The 13,846-nt window shown below is 40.7% G+C and overlaps 1 protein-coding gene across 9 annotated transcripts in view; it reads right to left on the bottom strand.

Annotated features, from left to right (window-relative positions):
* The window catches only part of Msantd2 (Myb/SANT DNA binding domain containing 2), a 34,504-nt gene that overhangs the window by 5,888 nt on the left and 14,770 nt on the right, over window positions 1–13,846 (bottom strand). Inside the window, exons 2-3 of one of the 9 annotated variants that reach the window (XM_036192261.1) lie at window positions 4,756–4,845; window positions 956–1,211 (exon numbers count right to left, since the gene is read on the bottom strand). In XM_036192261.1, coding sequence (XP_036048154.1) covers window positions 956–1,031 — 76 coding nt within the window. In that variant the 5' untranslated portion in view covers window positions 1,032–1,211; window positions 4,756–4,845. Of the gene's footprint in view, window positions 1–955; window positions 1,212–1,560; window positions 5,879–13,846 lie in introns of those variants that run through there. The other 8 variants (XM_036192263.1, XM_036192262.1, XM_036192266.1 and 5 more) reach the window with 8 other exon arrangements.

Raw genomic sequence — 13,846 nt, 5'->3', positions numbered from 1 at the left:
AATGATTCTGCTCTATTTAGGCTTTTCTACGTAGACTTTACAGTGTAAGTAATTATTCTCTCAAATACGAGGATCAGCATATTCTGCATGCTATTTTTTTCTCAAGGTCTGGGTGATTTAACTCTTGACAGCAAACAGGGCTATGAGCACTACGGTCTAGACCTTACTTTCCTTGTGAGATGGAAAGGCAAGACCATTTAGCATCTATTCTTAGTCTTCCAATCTTCATTTTCTTACATATTGCTGATAATCTTAACAATTGGAAAGCCTCTTTCTTTTTCCCTTCCCATATTTAGGAGAAGTTATAATAGTATTAATAGAAAATAAGCTAACAGTCTGCCCTTTTTCTTTATTTCTCTGTCACTGGGCAAGATTTCTGTAATTTGTTTCCTTAAGGAAGGGTAACAAATGTATACAGGCAATCCCGCCTGCACTTTCTCAGAAGTCATCTGAGCACAACACAAGGGGAAGGCTATTTTCTTCTAACTTATTCATCACACAACTTGCTGCTGATGTACACGGACTACAGCTAACCCTGACCAGTACTTCCCAAGTAGAGTCAAAACTGGAATACTTGACATAAAGAGATGCAAGCAAACAAAATGTACATGTATCCTCTTAATGCAGCCACTCAAATGTAGATTTAAAGGCGCTGGACCAAGAGTTAGTGCTCTTGGCAGAAATCTTAGAGCTACAAAGAGCAGGGTATTTTGAGTGAACCTCCTTGTATGACTCAGATTAGGAATTCTCCTATCTTCAGGGAACATAGTGGTACCCAAATCACCAAGTAACCAATACCAAGCACTACTTGGTAGTTCGATGCTAAGCCAAGGATGCCCACATTGGCTCAACCAGTTTAGCAACATGCCTTGTGCTGACGACACTAGAAGCTATCAGATACCAGTGCACATCCCAGGGATACATACACACACAGCACATGTATTGGTTTTCTTACCCAATTCCTGATCTGTTGGGTAGCCATGGAGATCCTGACTGTGGTTTCCCCAGTCCTCCTGTGAATAGTCCTCCATAGTGCTGCCATCTGACTCCAGCTCCTGGTACAAGCCACTACTGTTAATAAGTACAGGCTGGCAGGGCTGAGCATCCCATCCTCCCTGACCAAACACCTGTTCCAACTGTTCAAATGTGTAACTGCTCTTTCTTTTCCCAACACCATGTTCTTTCACCCGACTGTAACACCTGCGAAGGGTCTAAGACACAAAGTCTTTTGTTATTCCTTTAAAGCTGTACTTCCTCCTCCAGATACGGACCACAGATATTAATTACTATCGGACAGACACAGACAGACAAACAAAGACACATTGTTACAGGAATGCTAGATTTCAAATTCATTATTATATTAGAAAAATACTAATTTAGCATTTACTCAAACATGTTATAATTCAAACAATTATTTTGCAATTATCAATTAAAACAACAAGAAACATTACAACATTATTGCATGTACCCATACACATATTTTATGCCCCCTCCCCCATTTAAAAAGGGTAAGGGGGAGAAAAAAAAAAAGAAATACCAGCCAGCCAATAGGATGCACACCTGCCACAGGAGAGAGCTGCTGTGGTGCCCAGAATTTGGAAGACGTGAGGGAAAGAGGACAGAAAGAAGAATTCCCAAGTAAAGAACACCTTCCTTACCCTTGGTTAAGGAGCACAGGGGAAAAGAGTTGCCTAGACAACGTAGCTAACAAAACAGGTCCCTACAGAGTCTGTAGTCCTCACTAACTCACTCGGTCATGGTAAAAACTTCTACAATTTAAGCAGAAATCAAATCAATAATGTCCTAAGTCCCCAGTCTCAAACAAATGACCAAGAAGTAGTACATTAATTCCTACATTTTACTAGTCTACCAACTGAAACTGCCAGCTAAATAAACCAACACACAAGGCCAACAGTCTTTCTTAGGAGTGAGGGAGTCACCTCACTCTTTCTGTCGCTTGACACACCACAAATTAATACCATCCTGCAAACTCAGACAAACCTGGGGAACATTGCCGCCTTGTTCAACTCTCGGTTTTTTTTGTTTTTGGTTTTTTTTTTATGGTCTTTTTTCTATTACATATTTCAGACTAGCCCAGTTTCCCATATTTAATGATACACACCTTATGCTCTTAACTTGACCCATCAAAAGATAAACCAAGGACTTCATGGTCTCAGCTTGAAAATCCAGTCACATCCAGGCTCTACTGATTCTGCCTTCCTTTCTTCCTTCTAATCACTCTTCTGCTTTATGGGATTCCACTCAGAATTCTGAGAGATCAAATCCCCTTTCCATGGTGGCTCCTAAATATTTTCTAACTTAACTGTTAAAACCAGTTTATCTCTAACTAGATATTATCAAGACTGTAAGATTCTCCTAAAGGAGAAGTTACCTTCCATAAGCTAATACTCAATCTATCTCACCAAACGAAAACAAGTCTGAGTCTTTCTTTAGGGCTCTCCCTCAGTGCAGTACCTTTAAACCACAGGTGAGAGTCTATAGACACTCCCTCAAAGACTCTTTAACTCTGTTCCTTGAGGCCAGAAATCCAAACAAGCAAAAAGAAGAATAAAAGCATGAGACATGATCATCTCCCTCAGACACAGTCACCCGCCCTGGAGCCTTGAACCCCCAAACAAGCATCTCACTTTCACAGCATCTCTCCCACCGCCTCAAATGATAATACCTTACAGAACTGAGGCTTCCCATAAACCCTTTAAAAATCATCTCAGCTTTCTTTTTGCAACAGAGAACCATGACCCCATAGGACAAAACTTTCTAGAACAATCCAGAAACATTAACTTGGAAACTGTGTGTCATGGTCAAATCTCCCAACAGAGAGAAGCGCTGCAAATCTCACTTGACCCTGCATATACTCCCCTTTCCCAGCACCCTCTACCCTCCTCAGAGATCGGAATTTGAATTGCAAACAACCCCTGACAATTTATTTTTATCTTACAATGTCTAGTTTCTGCCTCCAAGAACACCCCAACCACTCCACTCAATTCCTAAGGACTGTAAATAGAGTCCCAGTCCTGTCCCTTTCCCCTTCTGAGACCATAAATGGAGATAGAAAACGGACCCTTCTCACTGCTTACTGGCTGCCTACAGAACAGCATTCAGAACACCAAGTCCAGTTGACTGGCTCTGTCACTGGCTTACTCCAGAAGCCAAGAACAAAACTAATGTTTCCTTTCAAGAAAGGTGCCACACTTGTGAGGAGGTGACATGGGCACAAGCAAGTCTACCCATTCCTTCCTATATTTGCAACCATTTAGTCTCTTAATCAAAAATAAATTTAGCAAATTGTGATAATATATATGGGGAGGAACCAGAGAAACGACATTCTTCAAAGCCACTAAATTGAATAATGAAAATTTCCTTTGGTTATGTAATTGTGAATACTGAAATCAGTCACCTCTGACAGCTATACACACACCTCTTAGTTGCAGCATACACCTGTAACACATGTTTACTGTGTGCTGACATCTACCAGGTGTTTGGCAATGTCTAAAACCATAATAATCTCATGTACTGAAATGACATTAAAAAGATTTCCAAATCAACTTTCTCTCCTTCAAAATACAAACACATGTAAGCAGTACCTTCCTTGTGGGTGTAATACATGCCCCAAACTCAAGAAGAGTCTGCTTAAACAGAGCACATCCACTAAGACGGTGGGGGAGGGGGCTGAGGTGGATGACTCAAACACTGGCTTAACTGCTGCCCTAAGACCCACTAGGACTCGCTTGAGAGCTTCGACACAGATAAAAGGACATTTGGAGATCTTCCAACTCTTACCACCCACAGAAAAGATTACACAATACATTATCCTCTAAATGCTTAATCAAAGCATATAATTAAAAGACTGGGCGGCTGTATCAACAATCCTAAATAAACCAACTAAAAACCTTCTCTAAATCAGGCATCATGATGCTCTAGGTCCAGGAAAATGAGGCTGAAGCTCCCATTTGAGTCAGCTACCAAATCCAACAAGATACACCATTTGGCTTTCTTGGTGAACCACAGCCTACTTCAACATTAAAAAAAAAAAATCTTCCTTTACTTTCTTCATTGACCTCAATTTAATCTCTAATTAGAAAAACTTAAAACTACTAAAGGCTATTCTACTAAAAGACAATAGTTAACTTCCTTACTGTGAGACATCTCTGGTAAGCTGACTGCATGTTTGCATCTCCTCCCCGGAGGAGGGACAGTAAGACTACTATCCACCCAGACAGAGGTCCTGAGGAGGTGAGGAGATCTAGACAGAACTAAGCAGGGTAACAACTTCAGGGGGCCAAACCAGAGTTGTTCCCAGTACCTGATTCAGAAACTCCAGGGGAATGCTTATCATTCCACCTTAGCAAATGCTGGTTTCAGGACTACAAATGGAAAAGGACCAGAGAAAAGGCTTGAAGGGGTGCTCCACCACCGAAGCAGGGTGAAAAGCTGGCTGAGAGCTGACAATTTATAGGACAGAGTGAAAGTCTTGCCAGAGCTTAAGATAAAGTAAAAGGAAATCAGAGAATAAAAAGATGACATTCACTGTGGATGAATGCATGGGAGTCTATGGGGAGGAGGGCAGGTAAACAAAGGCAGGAGTTTTAGATTGGCAGGATTGAGGGGGTGACGGCAGCAATGCGGAGAAAGACCCAGGGTTACAGTACACGTAACATTAAATACAGTGCACAATGCAGCTATCTTGCCAAAGTAAGTAAATCCAGTATTGGGTTGTATAAGCAGAGGAATCACATGTAAGCTATGAAGGTGGCTCTTCCTCTCTATTCAGCACCGGTGAGGCCACAGCTGGAGCACAGCATTCAGTTCTGGGCATCGAACCAGCTACAAGAGAGGGAAATTGTAGAGTTCAGAAAAGGGCAAATCAAATACTGAAAGGTTTGGAAAATAAGATCTACAAGCAGGGCCAGTGGTTTCAAAGCCCTTCCTGGCATTATTAAGTTACTAAGGGTGAAACCGAGGTTTTTCACTTCAGTGTCCTCTAATCCTGCTCTTGCATTCAGGAAGTGGGAAGAGCTAGTTCTTCCCTGGTTTGGAAATACAGGAGGCAAACTAAATAGCTCATTCAGGCATAGGCCAAGGATTCTGCTACTGGCTCCATACTTTACCCACTTCATTTAATAAAACAGTTACCATGACAAAAGACCACTGTTCTAACAGAGCTGTGAGCAAGTGGAACAGAGTTTATAGGGGAGGCGCAGAAATCAGTCATAATGGCAGTGTAAACATGCTGTTTAGAAAACACTGGCTTCACTGGTCTAAGATGTCAGGTGAAAAATCAAGTGCACCTGTGGGAGGACAGCTCAGTTAGGACAGCAGGAAACGGTGTTAAAGAAAGAACAGTACACAGCTTTTCAGATGCAGTTGTCCAACTGGCCACACTGAACATACCCAGCAGCCATCTGAACATGACAAACCCCAAATTCCTCTCACTCAAATGCTTAAAATAAGTCCTCAAAAGTCATATACCCCAAGAGATGGGGAATTACACAGGAAATGAATCTCCAATAACTCTTATAAAAAGTGTCAAAATAACACTTCAAACAGGGCATGGCAGTTCACATCTATAATCCCAGCATGCAAGGCAGAGAGACTGCTGCAAATTCAAGGCCAGCCTGGTATACAGGGAGACCTTGTTTCTGGAAAACAACCTCACCAAACAAATACTAAGATAAATGAGCAGTCTCTGTAAAATAGATTTTTTTCCTTTAAACTACTACAATAACTACTAGTGGCTCTTAACTAAAGCAACAAAAAACAAATTTAATAAAAACTCAAAAGGCCTGAGGACACATTCAGTGGAATACTTCCCTAGCATATATAAGGCCTTGGGTTCAATCTTAAGACACACACACACACACACACACACACACACACACACACACACACACACACACACACACCTGGGGGCTGAGGATGTAGCTCAGTTGAAAGAGTGCTTGGCTAACATGCTAACAGTAGCTGGCACATGCCTGTAATCCCAACATTAGGAGACAGAGGTTGGAGAATCTCTCGTGAGTTCTAGGCCAGCCTGATCTACATAGAACTCCAAGACAGGCAGAGATAGGTCTAACTTAAAAAAAGAAAAATAAAAAAAGCAAACCAATACAAAAGCATAAATTTGCAATTACATCTTTTGACATACAAATGCAAATTTGGGGGTAGAAAGTACCTAAAACAAAACCATTTGGGCAAAAATCTTAGTATTTATCAGTCTGAGTTTTCTGTACATTAATATCTGGCAAACTGACTTTCCAATTGACTAAACCCTTTAAAAACAAACAAAAATAAAACTAAGAGAAAACACAGGAAATTTGTGTCCTTCCCCACTCCACCCCAATTCTATCGTTAAGAGAAAGCTTTGTCAAGTAAAAACCTTCTAATTCTAAATCCTTTGCTTTCCCTTTTTCTATCCAGGAGAGTCTTAGCCTATGGGGGCGTGGATCCCCTCCTGAGGAAATGTTCACATTACCAACATCACTCGATCTCTGAGGAGCCGCTGTGCTAGAGCACACAGGCTTTCTTCTATAAAGCACGTAGTATGTATTGGGAAGTCTAATAAATAGACTTCATTTGTGTGACAGGCTTCAGAAGAGATTTTAAAGACTGGCACAGCAGGGCTCAGCAGGTGAAGGCATCACCACCACACCTGGTAAGCTGAGTGTAATCCTCTCAGGGCCAGTCTCACTGTGCTGCCAAGGCTGAACCCAATGTCAAGAAATTTCCTCACCTCAACTCCTCATAAGCTGGAGCCAAAAACATGCTACACAGTACCTAAATCTCCTGTTTTGTTTTCCAAGAAAATTTTAGTAAAGCTCACAATAAACAAATAAGTAAATAAAAACAAAGGAGAACAGTATCTGATTCAGAAAAAAAATCTTATTGCTTGGTTTCTCAATTCATTTTAATCAATTATTTAAGTTAAAAAAAAAGTATCCTACATGTGGTGGTGCACACTTGTAATCTCAGCACTAGAGAACAGAGGCGGGAGGGTAGAAAATTCTGGGCTATCCTGGGCTAAATAGCCAGACCCTACTAAATAAAACAAAAAGGATCTCATTTTACTTTTTTTTTTTTTTTTTTTTTTTTTAAGGCCCCTTTTTTCTGTGATAAGCAACACTTCATTTCTCTGAAGTGGCAAAAAAAGCACTATTTTAAAATTCATTCATTCTGGAAATACAAGGTCAGTCTAGGCTACCTAAGACCCCATCTCAAAACAAAACTAAAGAAGTCCAACAAAACTGGCAGGTACTATGGAAAAGCTTGGCAGATGCTATATATGCTAGACTGGGAATGAACTCTTGGGCATGCGAGGGAATTACTTATAATGGAGCCTAACTTGGAAGGGAACGTGAAACAGGGTGTGATATCCATATAGGATGGTACTCCAGGAAAAGCATCCTCTAAAGTTGTTACATCAGAATCTTTTTCCAAGTTTTTGTTTTCTTAACACTTTACACTTGAGGCTCTGACTCCAAGTGGTATTCCAATAACATTAAAATTGTCACTAATTTACTAATAAGTGATAGATAACGAGGCTGGAAGCCCATTCACAAAAGCACTTCTGGCACAGCACAGGGAAACCTTCCTCCCCTTTTTAAAGTCTCCATATGGGACGGAAGAAATGGCTCAGGGGTTAAGAACATGTATGGTTCTTGAGGAGGACATGAGTTCGATTTTCAGCATCCACATCAGGAAGCTCATAATAACCTGTAACTCCAGCTCCAAGGGATCAGACACCCATCTGACCTCCTCAGACACATACACATAAGTAAATAACACAATATTTAAAACATAAGTCCCCATACACTTTATGTTATGAAAGTATTATATTATTCCACAATCATGTCACTCCCCTAACAACAAAAACCCAAATAACTGGGGTTGGAGATTTGGCTCAGTGGTACAGCGCTTGCCTAGCAAGCGCAAGGCCCTGGGTTCGATCCTCAGCTCCCCCCCCCAAAAAAAAAACAAAACAAAACAAAACAAAAAACCAAATAACAATAAAAATCCTGACCAGTTTTTATTGTAGTAACATTACCTTGCTGCTGAAACACAAAAGTGGGCTCTACTCATTCAAAGTTTAAAAGTGAAACCACCAAGTCAATGAGAAGGCTCATCAAGTAAAGATGCTTGCTCAACAGGCCTTGCCACCTGACGTCCATGTCCAGAACCACACAAAGAGGGACAGAGAGACCCAATTGCACAGAGTTGTCTTCTGACATCCACAAGCACACTGTGGGGGCACACCCAGTAAATTTTAAAAAATGAACATGAATAGTAGGCCACTTAATCCCTTTCATATGCTGGCCACGTGATTATCTCACTTTGTACTTATTTTCTTTCTTCCTTTCTTTCGAGACAGGGTTTCCCTGTGTAGTCCTGGTTGTCCTGGAACACCCTGTGTAGACCAGGCTGGCCTCAAACTCAGAGATCCGCCTACCTCTGTCCCCTGAGTGCTGTCTTAATGAAAACTACCATCTAACATGCAAAGACAACCTATAATAAGTGTTTCCACTAGTAAGTTTATGTATTTATGAAATCAATCCTGACATCCATATCACCTAAAAACTTAAGCTACTAAAATCTTCCATCAAGACATCTACCCCATGGCTGGAGAGATGGCTCAGCAGTTAAAAGCACTGAATGATCTTGGAGAGGACCCAGGTTCAATTCCTAGCACCACATAGTGGTTCTCCACTGACTGTAATTCCAGTCCCAGAAGATCTGATGTCCTCTTCTGGCCTCTGAGGGCAACCAGCACATATATGATTCAGACACATAGGCAGGCAACACACTCATACACAATTTGAAGAAGGGAAAAAAAAAAAAAAGAAAGATTTCTAGGCCTAAACATAAACATTAAATCAAGATTTAACCAGTTCTAAAAATGTAAAGTTTTTTTTTTTTGCATTTACATGGTATAAACTATAAACTGCACGAGATCTCTTACCATTTCTATGAAAATTTTAACAGAAAAGCAAGTTCTAAGTATACTATAAGTTTCTGCCTTGGGGTAATCTAACCTTATTTAGAAAGTTGTAAGAAATTTAGGTGATCAGCATATGGTGGGTACACTCCTGTAATTCTAGCACTGGGAGGTGGAGGCAGGAACATCACTCATTCAAGGTCATCTTCAGTTACACAGTAAGTTTTAAATCAGCCTGAGCTACATAAGACCCTGTTTTTGGGGGGGAGGGGAATGTATTGTTAGATCATTTTGTCACGAGCAGAAATTATAGTATACTTACTCAAACCTAATAGGCATGGGTCTATCAATGTACATGGCCTCTAAACTAGTATATGAGGGGTCAGCCAGTGTAGTAAGTCTTACAGTAATGACTTTAAGTTAATAATTATAAAATGTAAAGTACGCAACTAAACTACCAGTAGCACATTATCATTTTCAAGTCTTATGTACTATCCATAAAAATCCTCCTGCATCAACCTCCCCTGCTAAATAATTTTTTTTGTCAACTTGACAGAAGCTAATGGCATCTGGCAAGAGGGAACCAAAATTGAAAAAAATGTCTCTCTCAGATTGGCCTATGGGCATGTCTATGCTCATTTTCTTTTCTTTTCTTTTCTTTTTTTTTTTTTTTTTTTTTCGAGACAGGGTTTCTCTGTGTAGCTTTGTGCCTTTCCTGGAACTCACTTGGTAGCCCAGGCTGGCCTCAAACTCACAGAGATCCGCCTGGCTCTGCCTCCCGAGTGCTGGGATAAAGGCGTGTGCCACCACCACCAGGCATATGCCCATTTTCTTGATTGATTGGGAGGGTCCAGGCCACTATGGTCAACGCCACACCCAGGCAGGTGGTATAATAAAGCAAGCTGACCAGCCAGAGGGAACAAGCTAGGAAGCAGTGTTCCTCCATGGTCTCTGCTTCAGGTCTTGTCTTCAGATTCCTAAATGAGTCAAGGCCCTGACTTCTCTTCTTGATGGATTGTAAACTGTAACAATGAAGCGAACCCTTTCCTCCTCAATTGCTTTGGCCAAGTTTATCAAAGCAACAGAGAAAGCAAGCTAGGAGAGCCTTCCAAGTGCTCAGATTGCAGACGTGAGCCCCCCCCCCCCATATTTTTGCCGCCTGGCAACAGAGTAGATTCATTCTACCAGCATCATGACATGTTGAGTCATGTTTTGTCATGGGCATGAGGATAGCTACAATGACTTGACTAAATGACAACAAATTTTTGGCTCCATTATAATGGGACTGCCTCTGTGTACATCTTCATTGTTGACAAAAATGCCATTGTGTGGAACACAACTTGTATACCCCACAGTTCATCCCATCTCCATTCTCATCTCTAAGGAGATAAGTCTCCAACCATTTACTCATACAGCAAATAATAAATAGCATGAGGAAATGGCCATAATCTACATCCTTTGGTGAGTAAGCATCATACTTACCTGTTTTTACAGTCAAAAAGTAATGGTACCTTGTGGATATTTCTTCTGCTATAATTCAAGCGCCTCAATTCAAGTGCCTCATTTAAGAGGAGTTGACAGCCCAAGAACCACCATTGACTTGAGATGTGAATGAATGACAACGGATCTTCTATAATAAAGACTTTAATTTTATTTTCACATTTTAAATTCTTCCTTAAAACTTCCAAAGCAGAATTTGTATTTGTTGTTGAGTAAGTCCTCTTTTGTAACCCAAAACTTGTTCACCATGAGTTTTGACACATAGAAGAAGGAATATGATACAGTTCAAAGTTATGATGGCATTGATAATAAGGATGGATCTAGGAAGAAAAAGCTTTGGAGGGCTAGGAAGATGGCTTATCAGTTAAGAGCACTGGCTACTCTTCCAGAGGATCCAGGTTCAATTCCCAGCATCCACATGGCAGCTCACAACAGCCTCTAACTCCAGTTCCAGGGAATCTCACGCCCTCTTCTGGCCTCCTCTAGCACTGCATGAATATGATGGGCTTATATGCAGGTAAAATATTCATATACTAAGTCTCTTTTTATGTTGATAATTTAAAAGCATAAGTGATGAGAAAACTCAGATGTAGTGGTTCACTGAGCCTTCCACTTCTCATGGGATAGATGAAATAGGCCCTTTGGTTAAGGCCTCTGTCTTGGACTTATCTGCAGTTGATGTATGTCTCCCTGTAGATGGATGTTCAATGCAGCAAGCACATTATATTGTCACATTAAATCTTCATAGGTTTCACTTTAAGAGTTGGCTTTACTGCCCAACCATGACACAGACTTCCAAAAGGCAGCCTTAGATTCAAACATTCCCTAGTGATGGGGTGCCAGTTTTCATTTTACAAGAATTTTTGAGGCGTTCAAACCCAAATGACTCTGGAGAACAACTATAGCTGTATTTCCCTGATCAACCACACAACATTATTTGGAATCAATACATAATTTCAAGTGAGATAGAAGATTTATCATCATAATATAAGAAAGAACATAGCAAGCTATAAGATTCCATAAATTGGAATGATGAAAATCAATTCAATGAGAAATATAGGCACTTGCCCAGTATATAAAAGGACCTGGGTTTAATCTCAGGAAATACACACCTGGTTTAATCTCAGAAACACACACACACACACACACACACAGAGAGAGAGAGAGAGAGAGAGAGAGAGAGAGAGAGAGAGAGAGAGAACGAACTAAGAGGGCTGGAAATGTAGCTCAGTTGGTAGAATGATTACCTAGCATGCATGTAGTCCTGGGTTTGATCCCTAGCACTACTCAATTGAGAAATGGTGACAAATGCCTATAATCCTAGCACTAGAGACAGAAAATCAGCAGTTCAAGGTCATCCTCAGCCACATACTGACTTTGAGGCCAGCCTGGGCTAAATGAGGACCACCCCCCTTTGTTGGGGGGTGGGAGGAGATAGAAAAGAAAAAAATATGCAAGCACAGTGATGTGTCCATCTGGATGCTACTATATGGTTTGGGTATTACATTTATGTCTTATGCTCCAAAAACATTACTGCAATTGTCAAATTTAAAGAAAGTGGGCTGAGGATTCCTAGGAGGAAATAAACCAAGTTGTCATAAACACAGGGTCTGGAGTGAGAATGCTTACTCCATTGTCACCACCTGCTGCTAGCTTTGTGACATCAGCCCAATTTATCTCTGTGCCTTAATTTCTCCATCTGTACAGCGGAGCTGAAGATAGGACTTCATCACAGATTTGTTGTGAGCATTAAATGAGAAGTAGAGCATTTAAAGCAATGTAGCTAATTGCTTTGATTCAACATATATTAGCTATTATAACTGTTACAAAAGATACAGCCGCAATGTGTGCAGACTGAGGAGCTTATGAACAAAGGTAAACTCAAGTAGAGCAAAGCAGGAAATGAAAGTGTTATAGCAAAGCATACTGTAAAAATAAAGTGTGAATGATACCTTCAAATGAACCTCACTACCAGGACTGATCCCAGCACTTGGAAGAATGGTCCCAAGTTCAAGGCCAGCCAGGACTACATAAAAAGACTCTATTTCAACATCCCTTCAAATCCACAAAAAGAACCTTACTACAGCAATCAACATCAAGAGATGCTGGGTGATGGTGCACACCTTTAATCCCAGCACTGGGGAGGCAAAGGCAAGTGGATCACTGAGTCTGTGGCCAGCCTGGTCTACAGAGTGAGTTCCAGGACAGCCAGAGCTGCACAGGAAAACCCTGTGTCTTGAAAAACAAAAGATGAAAAAAAATTTAAATGTATATGAATCATCCATATAGTTTCTTGGAGTTTGATAGAATAAAGCCATCGCATTCCTGTTTTGGTTTTATTTTTAAATTTTTAATGATTTATTTATTTTCATTTTGTGTGCCTTGTTGTTTTGCCTTGCATGTATGTATGTGTGATGGTGTCTGAGCCCCTGTAACTGGAAGACAGTTGTGAGCTGCCATGTGGGTACTAGGATTTGAACCCAGGTCCTCTGGAAGAACAGCCAGTGCTCTTGACACTGAGCCATCTCTCCAGCCCAAAATTCTTGTTTTTGACACATGAAAATATACTGAAATTAAAAGGTTTACCAATTTTTTGAAAAATAAACATTCTAGGAATGTGTGGCTATACTATGGTGAAGAAACTAAAACTATTTTTTTCCTTAGTTTTGTAGTATGGATACACTATTATATAAAGGGAAAACAATATTTCATTTTGTTCTAAAATGGGCACAACCTTGACCTCTCAAAGCCCACCTGCTGTTTCCTAATTTGAGGAAGAGAAGAAAATTGCCTGGTTTGGCTCCAGACTGGACACTGCATGGAACCTGCCTCAGGAGGATGTGGGTACTCGGCACCAGTCACAGGCAGAACAGTAACACAGGACTTGGCTGCTCAGTGAGGCAAATCTCAGGGTCACCTAGATGCATACAATGTGAAAGAATTGAAAAACATGGGACTGGAGAGATGGCTCAGAGGTTAAGAGCACTGGCTGCTCTTCCAGAGGTCCTGAGTTCAATTCCCAGCAACCACATGGTGGCTCACATCCATCTGTTATGGGATATAATTCCCTCTTCCGGTGTGAAGGCAGGTCACTCATATACATAAAATAAATATGTATTAAAAAAAAGAATTAAAAAGCATGAAAACCATTCTCAACAAAACAAAAGCCAATGGACCTATTCCTCTGGCAAAAGTTCAAAAGTATGGTGTTCAAACTGAGGCCAACCACACACTAACAGAAATATCATATCTGAGGTGCTTCTGTCCTATGCTAACTGTTCCTACTTATTTTTGAAACAAGGTTTCCACTATGTAGCCAAGCTGGGCTCAAACTCTTCTGCTTCCTACTGTCAGGTGCTGGAATTACAGGAGTAAATAAACCACTTGGCTATTTTA

This window comes from Onychomys torridus, chromosome 7 (assembly GCF_903995425.1).
Source record: "Onychomys torridus chromosome 7, mOncTor1.1, whole genome shotgun sequence".
NCBI classification, from domain to species: Eukaryota; Metazoa; Chordata; class Mammalia; order Rodentia; family Cricetidae; genus Onychomys; species Onychomys torridus.
This window is presented reverse-complemented; position numbering and strand designations above follow the sequence as displayed.